Genomic DNA, 24,513 nt, shown 5'->3' on the forward strand with positions numbered 1-24,513 from the left:
AAAATGTACACAAAACGGTTAGAAACGAAAAATTATGAAAACCTATACATAATTATATAATTGTATCTATGAAACCAAAAAAAAACAAATACTGTAGGTATATGCACAAAGTGCCGTATCGAGGTTTATAGATTGAGCTTCAAGAAAATCAACATGCTTAGCAACACACGAAAACAATTTTGGTTCATATAAATAAAAATTTGTTTTCCCAATTTTATAAAGCAAACGCTGTCACCCCATCCCCGCCAAAACCCCATGTTTTATTGCGTGCTCGTAGGACGTTACGTACGGGCTTTGAACGCTTAAACCATAACGGGTCGTCGTCGTAAATGAACGCCCCTAGCGGATTACGGGAAAAACGTTGTCGTTGCCGTTACTATGCGAATTATTTCCCTTTGACCACAGATTAAAAAATGTTCGACGACAATCTAAATTCCCGTGAATATTTCGTTCGTAAATTGTATTATACTGAATAACATAACCTTAGAGGAAAAGAGAGACCAGACGATGTTCACGAGAAAGAAAAAATGAATGCACACGAAAGTAATAATGACGATTTAGAATGGAGACAGGCCATGATAGAAGAGTAGCAGACATCTGACAGATATGCTCTATTCTTGCATAATTGCAAATCTGAGCAAAGATATGGTCTTCGGGGCACTCTTTATGAAAAAAAATTTCCTCCAATCAAAAATAAATGACCAGTCATGTTTCCACGAATAAAATATATATGAAAACGATAATTTAAGATCATTTGTATTGGAAGAGTTCGTTACATTTTTGTGAACATACAACAAATGCGCGTAAAAATTAAAATAAAAACGAAGCAAACAAACAGAGAAAAAGGAATAGGATTGAAAGCTGCGCTGATATATCTTGCCAAAAAGCCATACAAAAGGAAATATCCCTGAATAAGTATACGGTTTACAAAATGTTGTAGGATTAAACAGCTATTTTCGGTCGTTCAAGCATATATGAACGGATCTCTCTACTCCCAAACATTACATGAGAGTTTGGGAGCTCCGAGATCATGAGACAGAAAACCACACGATATATGAGACCAGGGCGGATGCACAGATATTGAAAAGTGAGTTACAGAGGGGTTACATGATAATATTTGCTGATCACTCTTGACAAAATACTGCGTGAAACCAACAACCAAAATAATGTGTTAATCGGAAAAAGTGGGGGGGGGGGGGGTTGTGAATGAACACAAAACTCACTGACATCTTGTATAGTTGAACTACAAACTACTAGTTTGTCTTTTTTTTTTAGTTTTTCAAGTCAAAATTCAATTTAGCGAACTCCAAATGCCCTTTTTACCTAGTACGTGTACTTCGAATATCATTTGGCTAGATCCTTCAATCTCAGTTTCCGCTATATAGATGACGTATTATCTTTAAACAATCCTAATTTCGGGGATTTGATACATCGCATCTACCCAAAAGAACTTTAAATAAAGGACACTACAGACACTGTGAAGTCAGCCTCATATCTTGACCTACACTTAGAAATCGATGGTAAAGGTAAACTACTGACCAAACTTTACGACGAACGTGATGACTTTTCATTCAGAATTGTCAACTTTCCTTTCATCTGTGGCAACATCCCTTCGGCTCCTGCGTATGGAGTGCTCATATCACAACTCATACGTTATGCCAGAGCTTGCCGAAACTACGCAGACTTTTTGTATCGCGCTAGAACTCTAAAAATAGGCTTCTGGAACAGGCTTATGTTGCTACAAGATTGAAGTCATCAGTACAGAAGTTTTATGGTCGTTATCATGAACTCGTGGATCGTTATGGTGTATCCATCAGCACCATGAAAACTGATTTATTCAACGGGTCATCGTTTTCTTTTCCTCGTTTGTCTACCCCGGACTTGACTTTTTATGAGCAACTCGGCGGGTGTTTCTAGAAAAGCAGAGGACGCTTACCCTACCAGTGCACCTGGTCCATGCTCCCAGTTTATAGTGGAGTTCGAGTTGCTCATTTGCTTTTGTTACTTTGTATGTATGATTTTAGTTACTTAATGTTCTTTGTTGTGTATGTCTGTCTGTTTTCCATGTCTTGTCTTTGTCCCTGGATTACATTCTTTTGATTACCGCTATAACCTTGGTTCCCTTGATTACTCTCTCATAATACAGTTTGTTATCAGTTGATAAGCTATAACTTAAGTGCTACAAATAACACCATACCGTAGCCTGACACCATTCCTTACAAAAACTGCATGATCAAAATTACTATACCCCATGAAATATCAGTTGCCTTTGACAAAGGTTTGCAAAAAAAAGAGGGGAAGTGGACGGGGTTACGGTAGTTTGGCAGGTGCACATTACACCAGTAGAATGCATTTTTTTTTCATGTCTTACATTTATAAGCCCCGTGTCAAAAAAAATAAAACAAACACGAGACCCATCGTGAAAAAATGCCATGAAAAGCTGTTATTATGATGTATTTCCAACAAGATTGTTATGAGTACATGTAGCTATACGTATAGTGGAGGGCAGAACATAATTAGAATTGGTATGTGCTACAATAAACTGATTGGATAAGGGCAGAATTATACCTAATTCGTAATTCACCGGTATTTCTATGTACCATTTCCCCTCATCACGGGGAATAAATTCACTGTAATCCATAAAATCAGTGTCTCAATTCTAAGAAATTCTATTGTGTATTAGATCTACTTCAAAAGATTTCCCAGCTTTGCTATCACTGTCAGCTGGTGTCTCCTTTAGTAAGAATACAATGACTTCATTAAATATCACGCCTACCAAATATCACATATGTTCGTTGGGCTTTTTTATCATTTAGGCCATACAATAATGCAGCGATCATGTATCCATTTTTTTTAATTTTGAAGACATCTTTTTTTTCGATACAAATACGTGTTATAAAATAAATGAATATACAGAAAATGCATTCGTAAAATATAGCAATCTGAAATAAAATGCTTAAACAATGCTACATTAATTTGTAAATCGCCTTCTTCTTGAAAAACTTTGTTTCTTTGCATTTTCGGTATTTTAATTCCCTTTTCCAACATCTTTGAATTCATTTGAAACTGAAAAAAATCTGTGTCCAGGGCCTTCCGTTCACTAATTTTGCAACGTAGGAAGCCTGGCGTTTCATTTACAACCGTATAACATGTAAAGATATGTGACGTCGCCGAAATAAATTTTGACGTTACCGAAAAATGCGAAAAAAAGGTAAGAATTCCCACTTTAGGAGAGCATGACGGGTTAACGAGTCCCGTTGTCAAGTGATTTTTATACATCTTTTAATAGCTATTAAAGATGATAATTATATACTATTTTTTAAAGAAAATTCTGGACACCGTTATTTCACAATACTAAAAAAAAAAATGTAACACCTGCCGTTTTTTAACGATTTCCCCACATATCCTATGTATTTTCATCATTGTTCTAGTATGTTTCAAATCTATGTACTTAGAAAACGAAATCCGATACGATGTCATTTTTTTTTGTCATACGATTGCATTCGAGTCGACCTTTCCATATGCAAAATTTCAGAAAAATTCTAGGACGCGATATTTACGTATCTCCTACCTTAAAAAATTAAGTAATCGGAAGAGCAAAATATTTGGTTTCCTAAGGAGCGTCTCACTGATAAGATTGACTCGTTTGCAAAGTTAGAAAAAAATAATTCCTGGATGCCGGGCTTTATGTTTATTTAAACATGGGTAGGCACTTAATTTGTCATTATTTTTACCGAGAGCCTACCCATATTAAAATAAACATAAAGCCCGGTATCCAGGAATTATTTCTTATCTAACTTTGCAAACGAGTCAATCTTATCAGTGAGGCGCTCCTTAGGAAACCAAATATTTTGCTCTTCCGGTTACCTTAAGTTATTTACAAACCGAACGTGTCATGCCATGTTAGAAAACAAAATAACATGTTAGGAAATCACGTCATTTAAATTTTAGCTAGTGCGATATTCGTGTTCGAAAATGTGGCAATTTTATACTACAGAAAATAATAAAATTTGGATTTGACCAAAATTGAGAAAAATGATACCCTAAAATTCATTAACCCGTAAGAGAGTATTAGTAGACGAACCTTACCTGCTGAGTTCAATCGGTCTCGTATTTTGGACCAAAAATGGAAGTTCGACAATCCTGCAGTCTTCAGTAAAATAGCTCATATTTCCAAATACAGGGATTTAGCCAGGATTTTCAACCCATTAGTCACTTTTGCGTAAGACTAAATCTCAATACTGTTGACGAATCGTGCACAAAAAAAAATCGCCACTTTCGAAAATCATTCGTCAATGGCGAAAATGGCGAGCGCTAGCTAAATCACTGCTGAAGTATTACGTTTTGAGGGTAAGTTCGCTAACCTATCATATTATTCAGCAAAATAACATAAATGAAGTCAGTCTTAACTACGGAAGCGTATTATGGTCATCCTTCAACATTAATCTTGGAACTATCAACATTAAACTTGGAATTATCAACATTAATCTTGGAGTTTCCAATAAGCGACGGCCAATGAGTGTCGGACTTATGAGTGTTGGACTAGATGTTATCTATAACACATCAAAATGATAAAACTATATATCATATCAATATATTCACGAGGAAAACTAGCGAAAAAATGTTTCGCTGGCAATCATACTTCATTTCCTTTTTTAAAACAGATGTACCCAATATCATACAGATTTTAATATATTTTAAGTTATCGATATTTTTACGAGCGATTTATTATTTTTTGCCTATTCTTCCTATTTCTAGGTCAAGGAAACCTCCTCCCCCATCAATTGTACATCCCCTTAAAATCCTGGATCCGCCCCTAAATACAAAGATATGGTTGAATCGTCATAAAATTCAGTTATTTAGTGACGGAAAACCGAGATAATGTCATAAATCCGACGCTCATTCGTCCGACACTCATAAGTCCGACATTCATTCGTCCGACACTCATTGGAAATGCGAAGATTGATATTGATAATTCCAATATTAAAGTTGATAATTCCAAGATTAAAGTTGATAATTCCAAATTTAATGTTGATAATACCAAGATTGATATAAAGTTGACAATTCCAAGATAAATGTTGATAATTCCATGTTTAATGTTGATAATTCCAAGATTAAAGTTGGAAATTCCAAGATTAAAGTCGACTATTCGAAAAAAAAATTTAAAAAAAAGGATGGCCCTAATGCGCTTCCGTACTTAACCTTACTTCATTTTGAATCTTTATGTTTTGCTTCTACAAGCACTTCGTCGTTATATGTACATGTATGCATAAGCTTTGATAAGTCAACTGAAACGAATACATGCCCTGAGTAGTTATTCATGTAACAGATAGAAAACAATCACTTCCTTACATATTAACTACTTACGTAACATACAAAGTCGTGTTTCCTAGGTTTAAAATGTGGTTTGTAAAGAATCTACAAAAATGTACGGTTTGAATGATCACATTATATACCTTTTAAGTATTTTACAAAGATTTCGACACCTGCCCGGTAACAGCTAACCCTTCTGCACGGCCTATTACAGGTATGGCACATGTACCTTTTGAATTACGTCTTGTTTTCCTTATTTTATGTGTTTTATGTATTGTTTATACTCCTCAGTTCGCTATGTTGTGTGTGTAGAATACTCCTCAGTTCACTATGTTGTGTGTGTAGAATACTCCTCAGTTCACTATGTTGTGTGTGTAGAATACTCCTCAGTTCGCTATGTTGTGTGTGTAGAATACTCCTCAGTTCGCTATGTTGTGTGTGTAGAATACTCCTCAGTTCACTATGTTGTGTGTGTAGAATACTCCTCAGTTCGCTATGTTGTGTGTGTAGAATACTCCTCAGTTCGCTATGTTGTGTGTGTAGAATACTCCTCAGTTCGCTATGTTGTGTGTGTAGAATACTCCTCAGTTCGCTATGTTGTGTGTGTAGAATACTCCTCAGTTCACTATGTTGTGTGTGTAGAATACTCCTCAGTTCACTATGTTGTGTGTGTAGAATACTCCTCAGTTCACTATGTTGTGTGTGTAGAATACTCCTCAGTTCGCTATGTTGTGTGTGTAGAATACTCCTCAGTTCGCTATGTTGTGTGTGTAGAATACTCCTCAGTTCACTATGTTGTGTGTGTAGAATACTCCTCAGTTCACTATGTTGTGTGTGTAGAATACTCCTCAGTTCGCTATGTTGTGTGTGTAGATCTTTTCCTGTGTTTTGGGATCTTCACGTATTTGAATGATCCCACTCCATACACTTCGTAATGTTACTGCCGGCATCTTGTCTTAGTATTTTCTGGTTGTTAATCATTTTGAAAGAGTAATCAAGGGAACCAAGGTTATAGCGGTAATCAAAAGAATGTAATCCAGGGACAAAGACAAGACATGGAAAACAGACAGACATACACAACAAAGAACATAAAGTAACTAAAATCATACATACAAAGTAACAAAAGCAAATGAGCAACTCGAACTCCACTATAAACTGGGAGCATGGACCAGGTGCACTGGTAGGGTAAGCGTCCTCTGCTTTTCTAGAAACACCCGCCGAGTTGCTCATAAAAAGTCAAGTCCGGGGTAGACAAACGAGGAAAAGAAAACTATGACCCGTTGAATAAATCAGTTTTCATGGTGCTGATGGATACACCATAACGATCCACGAGTTCATGATAACGACCATAAAACTTCTGTACTGATGACTTCAATCTTGTAGCAACATAAGCCTGTTCCAGAAGCCTATTTTTAGAGTTCTAGCGCGATACAAAAAGTCTGCGTAGTTTCGGCAAGCTCTGGCATAACGTATGAGTTGTGATATGAACACTCCATACGCAGGAGCCGAAGGGATGTTGCCACAGATGAAAGGAAAGTTGACAATTCTGAATGAAAAGTCATCACGTTCGTCGTAAAGTTTGGTCAGTAGTTTACCTTTACCATCGATTTCTAAGTGTAGGTCAAGATATGAGGCTGACTTCACAGTGTCTGTAGTGTCCTTTATTTAAAGTTCTTTTGGGTAGATGCGATGTATCAAATCCCCGAAATTAGGATTGTTTAAAGATAATACGTCATCTATATAGCGGAAACTGAGATTGAAGGATCTAGCCAAACGATATTCTTTCTTTCTGATCAGATTAGCTATAAATCTCTTCTGGAGAGAGTGGTAGTAGTATAGGGCTTATCACTGCTATTATTTTCTACGTCTACCTCTGATAATAAACATTGGATGTAAAACGTTTTGCAGACAAAAACAATGTTGTTTTGGGCTTTGTCTGCTGGTACGACAACATATTTGTCATGTATAGTAGACAATGGTTTTGCTACATCGGGGTCTTTGAAAACTAATGTAGCTTTGGCACTCATTGACGTACTTAAAACTTACATTCGTTTCAAAATTAAAGACCTCCCGGCCTTTAACCATTCTGACAGAGAATCAATATCTTCTTGTTCTCGTTTTATCCATTTTCTTGCATAGTCCTCGACGGCATCCATAAGAACTTTAAAGTTATAATTCCAATTTATGGAGCGTGGTTCACGATACTTGGGACCTTTAGAAAGGATATTACGCAGAGATTCGTTTTCGATAATGGTTAAATCTCCCGTAACGACGTGACCAGAAGGACCATATTTGAATGGACAGGTTTTGCAAGAACAGTCAGGTGGTTTAGCCTTGAAGTCCTCAATCTCGAGATTCTGTAATAGCCTTTTATAATTGAAAATTTTGGATGCAATGGGTGAAGTATAGGAATATGAAATAATTGGTATGGATTTGTCTTTGAAATATGGGGGAATTTTGTTGGTAACGTTTTTGTGATGGAGGATGTTAGCCAAATTAATTGCATCTATACCTTTGTTGACAAACGGTAGTGGAAGAAATGATCGTTTTTCTTCATCTTGACTTTTCACACAAACTGGTTTAAAGAGTCTGTGGAAACCAATATCCAAAATGATGGCAACAAATTTGTATAATGATGAGGTGGGGTCAGAAACAGGAGTGTCAAGACTTGTTTTGTAAATGGAGTGTAGTAAAGTGAGAGGTATAGAATAAAGTTTGGTTCTAATGTGATGAAGTCCAAGAGGTTTTTGTATGAAAGGAAGGAGACCATCTATGGAGACATCATGTAACTTAGGTGACGTATAGTGGCGATGGCCATGACTCCTTTCCCGTCTTGGATTTTTACCAAATAAATTCATCACATTTATGCTATTGTTATATTGGCTTGGAAGGTTTCCTATACTTTTGATGTTGTCATTGCATCCGTAAGGTATTTCAGTACCTAGTCTGTGTATCCAGTACTCCTCTCTTTCCCTGCGATAGTTTTTACTTAGAACGGGACTGTTCGTAGGATGGTAATTTTTTTCTAAAATACGAAATTTCATGGAGAGGAATGAATGATCTTTCTGATTAAAGTGTTGATAAATTGTCGGGAATTTGGTGGTGTTAATTCCCAAACGATGACCGCACATTCTTTTATTTAATCGTTCTTGCGTTTCTCCGACATATATAAAACCACATAAGTTGCATTCTAATCCATATATTAAGTTTGTTGATTTGCAACTTAAGTCATCGTGACTTCTTGTATGAAATAAGGGGATGAACTTTTCAGTTTAGGGTTGAAGCTTGAGAGAATAAAAAATAAATATTTTTATTCGGACCATCTTGTAAGTAAATACATTGACATGGTAAAATGCTGAATTTAAATCAGACGAAATCTTCTAGGCCCCACCCACCTTCTATATCGGATTGTCGTCCACCCAGGAGTTGAATTGTAGAACATGTCTTTTAAGGAATCAAACGTTCCGTTGTTTGCTCCTAGAGTAAGCTGAGTCCATAATGTGGTAGTTTGAAAATTAAGTGTATGATTTACATTCGGCCCCCAAAAGATCAAATTTGATTAAGAGCAGGCACATATAAATAGGCAAGACTGTCATGATGATAGTTTTCGTCACCAACAAACTGCGAAGAAATCATGTTATATCATGTAAGGACAAAAACTAATAAATGTCCTATTTCCTGCTACCAGCAAGAAAAAAATAGGGTAGGTAGGTAAGGAAATAATTTTATTTTTCAAAAAAATATTTTATTTTGAGTTTATTAACAATTAGACTTGAACAGTGCTTGAACCAAATATGACCATAAAATGTTTAGGGTAGGCACACTAAACTAGGTTAGGTAGAGTAGAAGGCATATAATTTTTTGTTCTTATTGTACGGGTGCATTCAAGTTATTACCCGTCTCATCTTTCTGACTGATGACAGAACACACTCAATGATTAAATAATATACAGCACCATGCCTAAAGTTAGTCTCCTTGGTTGAAAAATACTCAGTTTCTTCTAAAACAATAAGTGATAATTTTTTTTTTTTTTGTTTTTGTGCTGATATGACCGTTGATTTACCGATTACGATAATATTATGCAAATGCTGGTAAATCACCATCGGTATATTCACGGCAATGGAAGAGAAGGGTTTGGCGTGCTGTTAAACCTAAATTTAACCCACCCACCATTTAGTCTAAAGTGCCTTTACCAAGTCAGTACCATTGTGGTTCCACCTTCTCCGGTAGTATGATCTCTATTTTGACAGGTATTTTTTACTTGACATGATTATGAATCGGATTAGTGTCCAAGATTTGTTGTTAACCTCCTAATTTATTCCCCAAAGATTCTATATAGAATAACATATTTTTTCAAAGAAACATATTATGAAGATTTCCGTTCTCTAATCTTGACAAATATTAGCTTGCCTGACTTAACATTTATTAAAAATGTTAGCTCACATGTATAATGTGTAGGTCAAGATAATTAGAAGTTTGCTTATTTGGTAGGATTAATTTTTTTTTCAGAATCTTTTAGCAATAATTTTTATTGCCAACTAGACATCGATGAGATGGCAACCATCTCTGTGGGCCCTAATGGTGGGGGACCAAAATCAACTCTCTATTTATCTTTGTGACATGCACAACATGGTGGATAGACACTACATATTTATCACATGTATACCATTGTAGATAGTGGATAAGTGTGAGAAGAAATGTTTTTACAATAAAAAAGAAATGGAAAATAAAATAATTTGACCTTGAAGTCAAAGTTCAAAGCTCATCATCTATTATTTGCCACACTTCACCTGGAAGTGTTCTATCCACATGCAAAATATCAAATGCCTATCACATCAGATAGAAAAGTCGGGACAATAAATAACCATGTAATAATCAATAATTCAACCTTAAGGACATCATCAATGGTAGGAGACACTATGTTTAAAAAATATTGTAGGATTTTTTTGTTGGTAAAAACTGATATACTTAATACTATAATGAATTAAAGTTTGTTTTTGAAATACAAACTAGAAGTTTGGGGCTCCGCTGCCTTCGACGGCAGACGTAAAGTGGTGACAATAGCTTGCATACCAAGTTTCGTCAAATTTTGCCCAGTTGTTCAGAGGAGTTGCGCTAACAAACTTTGTGGTTTTTTTTGTTTGTTTGTTAGTTGGGGTTTAACACCCGAGCAGCATATTTCAGCTCTATTCAGGCGATGAACATGAAGTGAATGATAAAATGAACATGAAATGATGATGAAAATAAAAATGGGATGAGACACAAGGATAATGGAGTCGAGAAATTTTGATTGCCACTGGAAATAGAGAGAGATGGGTAGGATCGGCCAATTTAGCCTCCTGTGGCGGAGCCCTATGGTTCCTACTCCGGGAGAATACCACAGTAGGTTTTTTTTAACGTGCAAGGAACGTGGCATCTTTCCCAACACGGTGCACCACTATGGTTTGCGGTCAGGTTTTCCGTATTATAGCTTGACAACCCCAGCATGTAACACGCCAGGGGTACCCCATTCCACCACCTATGGCACACAACCCAGTTGCTCTGTGGGCAGAGCGCCCTAGCTCCCGGCTAGGGTTCTGAGCACTATTTAGTCGCCTTTTACGACAAGCTTAGCGCTGCTGCAGGCCTATTCTTTTGACACCCGGACCTGCACGAGTCGACAAACTTTGTGACAGACACAAAGACAGGGGAAAAAAATATGTCTCCCCTCCAGAGTGGAAGGAGACATAATAGAGCTACATGATGGTATCAGTTCTAGTACCTGAAGAAGCAACTTGAAGTCAGACATTAATCTGTCAAGCATGGAATGTAGGTCAAAGTTATCTCTCTTTGTGGGATGGTGACATTCTTTTTAGCTGCAACCACATATCTGCAGGATTGCATCTTGGAAAGTCAAGTTTGATGTTTTAATCAAGGGTGAATTAAGTTTGATATGTAGGTCAAATCGACTTTTTATTCTGTTTGACAGCTATTTCACACTATCAGATGGCAGTACACCTATTATTGGAGAAATCAAGTCCTATGTAATATTTTTCTTATGGCATTACATTTAACATACCTGCACCTTAAAAACAATTTCACCTTGAAATATAGGTCTTGTAACTTCAATTTTAGGGACAATGTAGGCCAGTCTACGAAGGATATACGTGTGTATGTATATAGCAATTAGCAAGGAGTGATTGTGGAATTGTCGCTTGTTTGTAATGGAGGTGTCACATTTTGCTACTAGGTGTGGTTTCACATGGTCAAGACCTAGTGGAAACCATCAATTGAATTTTCGTTGTATTTTCTTCGGTTTTGGCCGCTTTGCTACATTTCTCCATAATGATATTCTTTCTCTTTATATTGATTGTATTCTAGTTATATGTATTGCATTAATTATCCTTTTGTTTGAGGAATATAAAAATACAAAATTAAGCATTTAAGCGCTTATCATCTGTAGAAAACACACATGTACATATATAAAATTTTATGTATAAGCTTGTTTAGTTTACAGAATCCTATAGATGTGCAAATGAATATTCTCATCACGATTTTGTAAGTAGGTCACTCATTGGATATAATTACCGCGGGTCCCGCAAACACATGTTTCCAATTACTTCGAGCAAGGAAATATCATATGGATGGTGAGCTATTATGCAAAAGTAACACCTAATAAAGTATTACTTACTTTTGCAGAATAGCGCATCAACCATATGATATGCCCTTGCTCGAAGTAATCGAAAATCTGCGAGACCCGCGGTTACTATATCCAATGAGAGGCCTTCTTTCAAAATCGTGATGAGAGAATTCATTTGTATATCCAAAGGATTCTGTAGACTAATTTGCATAAAAACTGACTTTTGTGACACAAAATTGACTTCAGTTATTTAATTTACATATCAGGTAACAAAAGTAAATTTTCTTTATAGGTAAGTTAATATTTGCATACTTATTTGACAAAATTGAATTTTGTCATGACAAAAATTAAAGTCAAGACAAAAATGAATTTTGTCATTACATAATTGAACTAATAATAAAACAAGTCTGTATAACATAGTTTTGTACGACAAAATTGCTTTGTTATGACAGAATTCAATTTTGTGTACAAACAATTGTTTTTATTACGAAAATGCCATCCTAGGAGTCAGTGTTTGATACCTCAGCAGTACATATATAAGTTCATAGTTTCAGGACACTTTCTGTATAGATATGTAACTTTTGACATGTCATGTTTTATTTCCTTGGATAACTAAATATTTAAAGTAGTTTTATCTTTCAATTGTATAATTGTATATTATGTCATCAGTCCGTTTTAACAGTGTTTATTTACATAGATAACCAAAGTACCAACTGTCTTCATAATCAGGAAAGCAATGCACTTAATTCCTTTGTAAGTTTGTTTAATGTTCAACAATTTGATGTCTGTCACGTTCGGACTTTTGACATATTGTCATTAAATGTGTATTGCCTTGAGTTTTACCGAACAAAGTTCCAGCCAGATGTAGATCGGTCAGATTTCTCTGCACGTTAGTGCACAAATACTAACAGAGTCGAGGAGGAAAATCTCACATTTCATTTAACAGTTATCAGCATTAGTACATATCTTAATTTAAGAGAAGGTCTACCGTATTAAAATTAAAGGTGTAACCATCGAGAATGTAGGAATGTAATGATAATTTGAAACGAAAAACAGAAATACTATTTCTTTAATGACTTTTATTAATCATCTTGCAGTTGTGGCAGCTAACAAAATGATGTGCCAGTTATTCATAACGTCATAACATAAAACATTTTTCTTAACATCGTGGTGCGAAATAAAAACAGAAGTATCTGGTTTGTGGTGGAAATTGAGCAGAAATTTAAAGAAGTTAACTTTCAGCCAGAACTTGGGGGAATCATTCGCTGATGAATTATCTTTAATACAATGGTCCAACAAAGGCAACTGGTATGCGCTTCCATGTCATATACTCCTATACCAGAACTACATTCAAACATAAATGTTAACATGGTCAATATTTTATATGATCTTTTCTATAGGTACAGTGTATGAATTGCATGTGATTCTCACATGAAATTCCCTAACACATGATTTTTATATGAAATTTATACAAAGACACAATTTACACGAATTTTGCGTGAAACCCTGAAAGTGTTTTTTTTTTTTTTCTGTTTTAAAAACCATCTCGTTCAACACCATATACAAGAGTCACATTCAGTGTACTTGCAAATCAATCTGATACTTTAAATTGCAGTATCATCATCCGAGGTCTAAGGTATAGCCTTTTATCATTGCAATAGATATATAAAAGTGTAAAAGATTTTTGTAGCTAAGCTTTTATATACTCAAATGTTAACTTTATATGACCTTGACCTACTAGATTATCTGCCCAGGGTACCGTCATTACGTCTAAGGTAAGGTGCGTTAATTACCAAAGTAGTAATTCATTATTGTTAGCACATGTGAGTGTGTTTATGACTTATTTGAATACATGTGTGACTGATATACCTGTACGTATTTTAAGGTGGCATCACATAAAAAAATACTTTTTGCATACAGTGTTACGGATGAAAATTCAAGGTAAAATTACGGTGCACATGAATATAATAATTTTTTTTTACACTGTTGTATCACTTACAATATTCAGACGTTAAAAGAAAACAGAATGTAAACATCGTATATTAATAGCAATTTCTAGGAATTATTTACAACTATCTGCATTCTCTCATAAGACGTGATGATCCTAAATTGAATAATAAGCATAGTCTTTCAACTGTTTTAAACAACGCGTAACTTATACTTTACAAACAAGACAGCTAAAGGAAAACAAAGAAAGAAAAAACTGAAAAATAGAAATGAAAAGAAAACAAACAAATCAGACAGGAAACACTATTTTACATGTGATTTAGACATCGCTATACTTCTTATTCTTATGACGTAATAAAGTTACACAACAAAGATTAAAACTATAAAAACAACACTGTAATAATTGTTCTTACGACACTTACATGAACTAATGATGATTATGTATGTTAATTATTCATTTTTAAATCAAAAATAAAATTTGAACTTACATGTACACGCTACACGTCACTTAGTACATCTCGTAACATTGGAGTGATACGTACACTGTACAAGTACAACGTCATATGTTGACCAGAATATACGTATGTACATAAAGAATATTTTATCATATTTCAGAAAAAAGACCTTCACGGATCTAAGTGCACAATAGGAAAGAAAGGTATCTTTCCTGCTGTACAAAGTTCAACCCTTCAGCTTAACAGACATTCTGAGTATTAAAACATCAATAATTACAAATTGTAATTTGTAACTACAAAATACACAATTACAAGATGAGTTCCGAAGTTAATGAGTATTTGGAAAATGTTATCGACAGTATTGGAGGATGTGGGAAATTTCAGTTTTTGATGACATTTTTCATTTTGGGAACTAAAATGGTTATTTCATGGAGTGTTTTAATGATGTCATTTGGAGGAGTTGTACCTGAATGGAACTGTACCTGGACCAAGGATTCTAAGGCAGTTGAACTGTTCAATGTTACCGTTACTAAGAAATGTTCCCTCAGGCTGGATAATTCCTCTATCAATGCCGTTTGTTCGTCCAAGATGTTTGATACCGGTATGAAGACTGTTGTAAACGAGGTTTGTATATGTGAATAACGGATAAAAAATGTCAGATTTACGTAGTATTTTTTATTATCGCATTGAAAGTGGAACCATACGCTCGTCAGTTCTATCGTCTGGCTTACCTATTTTCTTTATTCTTTATTACTACTGTCATCAATTCATATTTTGACTGAAGCTTAAAAGTTGTATCATAGGGATTCGACTTAAGATCATCGTTTGAACAAATGATGTCAGAGATGAGCTGAGGTATCCGTTGGTAAGCTTAGTTAACAGATTTTGTATAGTTTTTAAGTAGCAGTCTTTTTAAGAATCATGCAAATTCTGTATAATGTGATACACCCAAAAAAGGCTATACATTTTTATTTTTGTTAATATGCTTTATAGATCTATATAATGAAATGTACAGTTATTCATTCCAATCTGTCTGCTCTAAGGAGATAATCCACATTGAAAATCCAACAGTTTCTTTTGTATTTTAGTGTCATTTTCAGAGTTATCTCTCTTTGAATTCTATAGTGCATTCTGTATATTTTTATCTCTTAAGAACAAGGATTATATGAAAGGCCACATGTTCATTTCTGTTTACATATGCATTTTAAACAAAATATCAAATATAAAAATGCGTAGGCCTTCCAACCATGAATCACATTTTGCATGATTCTTCTGTTGTATACTACTTAAACACTTGACAACTGAGAAAGCCTAGTTCAAAGAAGTTATACATAGATACTATTTCCGCATATCCGTGCCGACTGGCGTTAATTTTCCTTTGCAGTGGTAATACACGCGAAATGCATGATTTACAGAACACTGAGTTATCTACTGATATTTGCTGATCGATTGAATGAGTATTGTTGATGTCAAGACGTGAAAATTCCAACACTCATCGATCAATTAGAAAAATAACAAAGTTTTCTTTACTATATACTTCATTCTGACTACAAAACCAGCTATATATCTTTCGAACTTACATACATTGTACTTGCTGGAATTCTGACAAAAAAGAGCAAACATCCACCCACTTTCCAAACAAAGTTATAAAATAACAACAATAAAAATGACAGAAAAAAACTATTAAAAAAACAAAGTAGCGATCAAACAAACAATCATACAATACCAACACTTTAAATCTTTGGTCGATGGTATGGACAGGGGTTCAAACCCAGGACCTTAATATGTATACTCAACAATGTACTTGTTGATTTTAATGAATAACAAAAAATTAGGATTTTAGAAAGGCATTTTTGAGCTTGCATGCATTAGTACTTGTTTCCTCGAACTCTCTCTCGTACATTTACACAAGCAATCCGTTTTCGAACCCAGATTTTTTAAACCACAGTCCAAACATTCATCTTGTTTTCATTTTTTGATTATATGTTCAACTCTGTATGGAAAAGTCACAACTCATTTAAAAGTTTTTGTCTATGATACCATGACGATTTGACAGGCGTTGTTACTTTGATATATATGGAACGAAATATTTATGTTATATGTTAATAAATATGTAATTTCATATTGGCCCTGTTATAGGTTTGAGGTCTGTCATATTGGTCGAGGCGGTCGTATTAGTCCCGAGGCATCGCCGAGGGCCAATACGGCTGTCGAGGCCAATATGATTGACCGAAACCTATTACAGGGCCAATATGAAATTACATATTTATTGACAATTGTATTAACCAACTCAACTAGATGATTTGTAGAACAGTTGTTTTCATGTTTTACCAAAAACATGTACGTTTATTTGCATTATTCAGTCATAAATATACTTTTGTGAAAAAGGAAGTTTTTTGTTTCAGCAGCTTTTAGTCCTGGTGATCAAATTGCATTAAATCCAATTCTAACTCAAAATGGCGGTGTCAAACGACCGGAAGTTATGATGCCGTATTGGCCCTGGTTTGATCCATATTGGCCCTCTTTTTTTCATATTGGCCCCGTATAGATGCCCGGTTTGAATTCATATCAATTGGTCAGTTTTTGACATATTTTAACGTATTTTGGGTAGTTGGTTAATAATATGTAATACAGTTGATGTTTCACGTGTTTCTCATGCATTCAGATGCGCTTGGCTGTATCTATATACCTGTATCTAATTAAACACCTCAAATAATTTTGTCACATCTTAAAGGCATATTTTGTTATTTTCTCACCTAATATTAGCGTTTGGTTTGCTTCAAGAACCTGTAGGCTTTGATCAAAGTCGATAGAGATAGAAAGTATTTTTGTTTTTGTGTTTGTTTTGTTTTGTTTTGTTTTTGTTTTTGTTTTATGTTTTGTTTTGTTTTTTTTTTGTCGTGTCTAAAATTACTGATTTACTCGGGACAACTTTAAGTATGTTCGCGGATCTAATAATTCGCGCCCACTGCGCACGATGGTGCTCATGTTGTCCGTATTGATTCACTGTTGTCGCAAAATCATAACTTTGTAGATTGGCTTTAAACAATTTTCAAATAACCTAAGTAACACATTCTATTTAAAAAATGATTGAAATAACCTTTTGTTCAAATTGCATAGTGTTTATATCTCCTTCTATTTATATAAACACAGATTTGGAAATTTCGAGCCTTTAGCGAGCTTTTAGCGAGCCTTTTCCTTTTCGATATTTAAAGGCAAGATTGTTGTTTCTTAAACTAATATAGATGACGTAAGTACATTTCATGTATTGAAGTAACTAAAATTGATGTCTCTCTCTTACTGAAATGATATATATTTTTACTCATTTTAGTGGGACTTAGTATGTGACAGAGAATGGATAATATCCACCATAACAACGATACAAATGGGTGGACTTTTTATCGGTGCATTGATATCCGGTCAGATTGGAGATATAGTTGGGCGCAGAATCACCTACTTTCTGTCTGTCATTATAGTCATGGCGGGAAATCTTGCAGCAGCATTTTCGATTAACTGGCAAATGTTTGCTGCTTTCCGATTCTGTATCGGTATGGGCTGTGGATGGTACCTGACTGTCTTTGGAGCTTTCATCGCAGAACTTACTCCTAAAAGATGGCGATCTGTTGTATTATCTGTACCAACTTGGGCCTTTGGGACGATGTCCATGGGTTTGGTCGCCTGGCTGATCCATGATTGGAAGTATATACAGATAGCAACGGCGATATTTTGTCTACCTTGGATATGCGGATTTTGGTATGTAGCATACTTGGAATGTTGTCGTATTTGTTGAAAACACATCTGATTAAACACCATGGAATTTTTTACAATATTTTTCAGGCTACATGATAATCGTTTATATTTGGTAAGATCTGAAACATGTAGTCAATTTCTCCAAAATTCGTCACAATACTAATATTTCTTAAATTTCAACTAATTTTGTAATAAACAAATATTTTCTTTACCATCTTAGATCTGGACCTTAAACTGATTAGGGGGTTTTCTCTTGGTTGTATTGTCGAAATCCGATTTTTAGTCTTTTGTCCTGATTTTACCATTTTGAAAAAAATGTTTTTCTTCTAACTATATTTCACCAACCGCCTGAATTTTACAGGGACGTGCACTTTAGTATTCAAATAGAATAATAATAATAATTAGTTAATGTCTCCAATGGTAATTTAGACAATACATGTATATACTTGTTACAGTTTAATTCCGGAAAGTTACCGATGGTTGATCTCTACAAGAAGATTAGAGGATGGATGTTCTGTCATAGAGAGAGTGGCTCAAGTCAATGGTGCTCCTCTACCGGACAAAGAAAAATTTTTCCAAGTAGTCAAAACCCTGGACGATACTGCGATTGTGTCATATTCCTTCTTTGATATCCTAAGACATAGATCGCTCTTGAAGAGACTGATACTACTTTCATGGTGTTGGTAAGGAAACCAGCGTTTGATTTATACAGGAGCTAGTTCCAAATTTGTATACAGTCACCTTCAAACAAGTTAGTTATGTTATTTAGAATATTACTTGATCTAAACAGCATTATGTTATCCCATAGTTAAGTTCATTATCTTACCATTGCTATACCCAATTTTCTATGACCAAAAAACAAACTTCGTCGATATTGAATTCGGTTGTCACCCGTTCATTTAACACTTTTCCATATTACAGGTTCTCATGCGGGTTCGGCTTTTATGCTATATCGTTTGGTGTGGAACAGTTATCCGGTAACCTTTACCTCAATATGACCTTACTTGGCTTGATGGATACATCTGCCGCGATTGTAGGCCCTGTTGTAAACTAGTAGGTACTGTTTAATTATTTAGCAATTACCCTGATATGTCCTTGACAAAATGCTGACATTTCCAGACATTTACAAAATTGAATCTTTATGATTTTTTATATGTCATTGAGTGGGTATTATTAATCCATCACCGTGAAGTCTGTATGCAGAATTTCAAATAAGCAATGTTTGAATTATTTTTTACCGTCGCCTAGGCGATAAATATTGATAACGTGTATTCTCCTTACATGGCTTGCATGCATTTTACGTCCTTGTGCAAATGCACTAACACCCGAGTGTTGATACATTGTAATTAAATGGAATTTAAATGTATAATCAAGTTTTTTTTTAATTTTCTTTTTCAGTTTCGGTAGAAAATGGACGACATTGTTCCTGTTTCTCTTCGCCGGTCTGACAGGTATTCCAGTTGGTGTGTTTGAAATGATCGGTATGTTTTACTTTTCAACTCAAAACAAATGGTTAATATCCACTTTTCTCGGAATGTTTTTATCATTGAGTTTGATTTTTACATTGTACTTGGGTTTTTTTTATGTTTTTTTTCCATAATTTTTTTTCTGTTAAATATATTTTATATGCCAAATTATGTCTATAAATCCCTGCAAAATAGAATTGAAAAGTCGACAGGAGACGATTCGTGCCTGTCAAAAACCCACCGATTTCGCTTTGATCTCTTATTCCGAATCAGATAAGATCCTAATAATCAGTTTTAAGCCGATTTTCATTAGGGTGTTGCGCTTTTGAGATAAAATTTATATACACTATTGTAACATAAAAATAGCATCTTAAGACCGAAACAACATGGTTTATGCGGTGAGTTTTTGTAGATAATGTATCGCATGTACCATAGGCTGTGCCTGAATTTCACATGGACTGGTACTTAAGTTCACAATAATAGTGAACAAAACAAGAACTACACAAGGTGTGTTACAATAAAACAACCGTGTTATAACTTTGTATATAACTGAACCATTATAATGAAATTTATTACGGCAGTATCGTCAATATAATGGAAATATTAAAGTGACGAATAATAGTTCGAGCTTTACTATCATTTTCAATTTTTTTCCACATGAAAATCGGATGTGTTTCTTAATGTATTTTTGTTTCTTTTGTTAAAAAACGCCGTTAATGCATGAAATAACGCAGAGATTTCAACGTTCTTTGTAGTTACCTTATTAAGATTAAAAACGCCTACATAAACAGCATGCAGCGGGATCAAAAGTTAATCTGAATTCAATGAATGGGTTTGTTCATATTTACTACAACGCTGCTGTGCTTTTTGTTCTATTTTTCAGATTTTGCTGATAAAGGTCGCTATATAAATGGGTTTGCCTTGACATCTAAACTTTGTGTTGCTACTGGATGGTATGCTTTGTGGGTACTCACTTCAGAGTCGTATCCCACCGTGGTCAGGTACTCACTAACAAAGTAAACGTTCAGTTAGAGAAGATAAAATCTTGTAAAATGTCACCCCTGCTCAAGTTAACGTTCGGTTAGAGAAGATAAAATCTTGCAGATCTAAAGTGTCAGCCCTGCTCAAGTTGAAAAGTCTTATCAGTTTGTATTGTTACGAACAATTGATCTTTGGTATATCCCAACTCCTTTGCCTATTGAACAGAAAAAAACCGTACTCATATTTTCGTCTTTTCAAAACGTAAGACGTTATTATTCAGTTGGCAGCAACAGTCGTTTGGAAAATCAAAAAAAGACTCTAAAATTTACAAGGGTAACCAATACATTCTGCAAAATATAACGAGAATGGATATGGTGAATATAAGAGAAAAAATAACGTGAACCCCACCGGGTGAAAAAAGTAACATCTAGTACATGCAATGACTTCTGTTTAGATGTGATTGATTGATTGATTGTCTTAAAGTTAATGAAACTTGTATTATTATATTGGTTAAACAACAGTTATATGTTATTTTCTGTTCACTAATATAACTTTGTGAATTCAATATCATAGTTGAAGAACATTTTGACATCTTCATCACCTTATCTTTAGTTTTTATGTGTAATCTATTTCATTGTATGTACAGATTGTCTTTGATTCCTGTGTTTACACTTAGGCCATATTGTTTGGATTTTGACGTACAGATGTACTTGAAGTATCTCACTACTCACACTTCGATGTTTTGGTTTTGTCTTTGTTTTTGTGTTTGTGTTTGTTTTTAAGTTTTGTTTTGTTTTGTTTTTTGTTTTTGTTTTTTTTTTTGTGGGGGGGTGCCAGTATTTTGTTCTACTTAAAACAGTGTGTACCTGGTATAAAATCTAAATAAAACACACTTGTTTTTTACTTCAAACAAAAGAGTACAATATGTTGACTTTATAGACATATTAATAATGTTTTTATACATTGTAGGAATATTGGTTTTGGTGTTAACAATTCTCTCGCACGAGTTGGTGCAATGATATCTCCACAGTTAGTATTTGCAGTAAGTAAGACATATAAGACAATCACCATTATTATAACACTTAATCGTAATAAAAGGGGGGATTTTAAAACCTGATTTAATCCGCCTCTCGTACCAAGTCAGGACCATTGGGGGTTTTTCCGTCTTTCTGTTTTTTATCCTGATTTTGCCATTTGTGTTACGGACTTCCCTGTTGACTCTTCCTTTGGACTATAGGGCGTACATTTTATCAGTTCGAAATTTTATTAATGCCTTCCATTTGCATTTACTTATAAAAGTATTAACTTTACATGTTTCGGGACACATTTGATTTGAATGCCTAAATAATATTAGTCGAAAAGACTTTACAATCAAAGGTCATTCAGTCCAGTTAAAATTGGAGGTGGATCTGCCCACTCCCGCTATAAGGTATGTAAGTCTCGTCACGTAACTCCGTGGTTTCAGGAGAATGGACCCTCGTCTATCACTCAAATGCACGGAGATTCGTCGTTAACATAGCATTGAGTTCTTTAATTTATAAAAAGTAAAATATCTTTTTGTGTAAAAAAAATACTGATAAAAAATGACAAGTATCTAGTTCTACGAGATAAAAATGTCAATTAAAGCGTAAAATAGAAGATTTTGCATTGTGATGCAGCTCTTCGATTTCCCGGAGGTAAACATTAAAATACAGATCGGTTTTCTGGTTTCAATACGTTCTTTTCATCGGAAATTCCGGAACAAAAACTTAAACTAGAACGAGACTTACGAACCCTATTATCCGGAATGATGTCTGAGACCAATAAACACATTGATCTGATATATATATATATATATATATATATATATATATTTTGTATGAAAACCTTGGGTCAGACATTTTAGTTCTTCTAAAAGATTTATGATTACAGTTATAAAAAAAGATGAATGATCAATTGACAAAGATTTTATCAAATGTATATTATTAAAGTATCTGTAAGAAGCAGGCAGTTGGAGAAACTTGGTATGAAAAAAAACACCATTTTGAAAGTTTGATTTGACTATAAGCACCAACAGAAACAAGAAAAAAGACAAGAATTTCCATATCACTTTGGCAAATAATTCTTTCCTTGATTGAAATAATGTTGTCAGAACGGTTGTTTTTTTTCTTTTTTGTTTGTTTTTTGCTTGTTTGTTTGGTTTTTTTTTGTTTTTTTTTTGTTTTGTGGGTTTTTTTTTGTGTTTTTTTTTTGGCATGCATTTTTCTGGTTTTCCCATTTGGCCTGATTCTTACAAAACCTTACACTGTAATTAAGTTTTTCACAATTTATCCGTAGTTTTTACTTTAATCATTGTAATATAATTCGATAAAGAATATATGTTTTGGAGACATTTTTCTATGCTACATTCCTATTTAGAACCATGAGTTTTTATTAAGCCAAATTGTTATATTGACATAATGTTCTCTTTATTTTTTAGAGTAAACATATTCCTGGTCTATCTTACATAGTTTTAGGTAGTGCCTTTCTCATATCAACAGTGTGTGTTTGTTTTCTGGACGAGACAAACAACAAAGGACTTCAAGATTCTATTGAGATAAACATAGTTACACCAGACAATAAACAAACCAACACGAACGCCTCAAATAATTCTGACAGCATTAAGACAAATGAAATGGATTCTACGAAATTGTAATTTAATATTAAAAGTACAAATGTACCAGTAAACGACGAATCCAGATAATGAAACAACGAATGTGAAACATAGAATAGAATCTGTCGACCACAATAAACAAAGTTTTAGATAGATTCATTAATATTGAACATAGAAAACCACGCTAACTAAAGGATAATTCCAACTGAAAAGTAAATATTTCCGATTACATAAAATAGATCTGACATATAAAATTATCGTGAGCTAACAAATTGAAATGATGTTATATACTTATTGTTTGTTTTAAAATTGCTTCCTCTTTTTTATGTAAGGCACATCTTGACCAAACCTCCAAGTGAACTTATGCCATTGTTTTGTCATGTGTCTATTGACAATCGTCAGTGAACTTATGCCATTGTTTTGTCATGTGTCTATTGGCAATCGTCAGTGAACTTATGCCATTGTTTTGTGTCATGTGTCTATCGGCAATCGTCAGTGAACTTATGCCATTGTTTTGTCATGTGTCTATCGGCAATCGTCAGAGAACTTATGCCATTGTTTGTGTCTTATGTCTATTGGCAATCGTCAGTGAACTTATGCCATTGTTTTGTGTCTTATGTCTATCGGCAATCGTCAGTGAACTTATGCCATTGTTTGTGTCTTATGTCTATTGGCAATCGTCAGTGAACTTATGCCATTGTTTTGTGTCTTATGTCTATTGGCAATCGTCAGTGAACTTATGCCATTGTTTTGTGTCTTATGTCTATTGGCAATCGTCAGTGAACTTATGCCATTGTTTTGTGTCATGTGTCTATCGGCAATCGTCAGTGAACTTATGCCATTGTTTGTGTCTTATGTTTATCGGCAATCGTCAGTGATCTTATGCCATTGTTTTGTCATGTGTCTATTGGCAATCGTCAGAGAACTTATGCCATTGTTTTGTCATGTGTCTATCGGCAATCGTCAGAGAACTTATGCCATTGTTTGTGTCTTATGTTTATCGGCAATCGTCAGTGAACTTATGCCATTGTTTTGTGTCATGTGTCTATTGGCAATCGTCAGTGAACTTATGCCATTGTTTGTGTCTTATGTTTATCGGCAATCGTCAGTGAACTTATGCCATTGTTTTGTGTCATGTGTCTATTGGCAATCGTCAGTGAACTTATGCCATTGTTTTGTGTCTTATGTCTATCGGCAATCGTCAGTGAACTTATGCCATTGTTTGTGTCTTATGTTTATCGGCAATCGTCAGTGAACTTATGCCATTGTTTTGTGTCATGTGTCTATCGGCAATCGTCAGTGAACTTATGCCATTGTTTTGTCATGTGTCTATCGGCAATCGTCAGTGAA

General features: G+C 34.5%; 1 protein-coding gene across 3 annotated transcripts; it reads left to right on the top strand.

Annotated features, from left to right (window-relative positions):
* The first annotated feature begins 5,483 nt into the window (after positions 1–5,483).
* Positions 5,484–23,451, top strand: LOC148599066 (solute carrier family 22 member 6-like). Of its 3 annotated transcripts, none has more exons than XM_088561687.1 (9): positions 5,484–5,527; positions 14,495–14,958; positions 17,666–18,087; positions 18,540–18,767; positions 19,006–19,137; positions 19,483–19,565; positions 20,434–20,551; positions 21,501–21,573; positions 22,990–23,451. In XM_088561687.1, the coding sequence occupies exons 2-9, from the start codon at positions 14,650–14,652 to the stop codon at positions 23,203–23,205; spliced, it is 1,581 nt and encodes a 526-aa protein (XP_088417813.1). In that variant the 5' UTR covers positions 5,484–5,527; positions 14,495–14,649; the 3' UTR covers positions 23,206–23,451. The 3 variants fall into 3 exon arrangements, with proteins under 3 accessions (XP_088417813.1, XP_088417811.1, XP_088417812.1); XM_088561685.1 differs by lacking the exon at positions 5,484–5,527 and adding an exon at positions 13,667–13,707; XM_088561686.1 differs by lacking the exon at positions 5,484–5,527 and adding an exon at positions 13,681–13,712.
* The last annotated feature ends 1,062 nt before the right edge of the window (positions 23,452–24,513 follow it).

This window comes from Perna viridis, chromosome 14 (genome assembly GCF_037379345.1).
Source record: "Perna viridis isolate PV_CMFRI_1.1 ecotype Kerala chromosome 14, ASM3737934v1, whole genome shotgun sequence".
Lineage (NCBI taxonomy): Eukaryota > Metazoa > Mollusca > Bivalvia > Mytilida > Mytilidae > Perna > Perna viridis.

Excerpts from the sequence above, each read along its gene's own strand:
- LOC148599066 (XM_088561687.1), top strand. The coding sequence starts at position 14,650 with ATGAGTTCCGAAGTTAATGAGTATTTGGAAAATGTTATCGACAGTATT. Across the intron at positions 18,768-19,005 it reads ATACTACTTTCATGGTGTTG|GTTCTCATGCGGGTTCGGCT; the intron begins GTAAGGAAACCA and ends TCCATATTACAG. Across the intron at positions 19,138-19,482 it reads GTAGGCCCTGTTGTAAACTA|TTTCGGTAGAAAATGGACGA; the intron begins GTAGGTACTGTT and ends TTTCTTTTTCAG.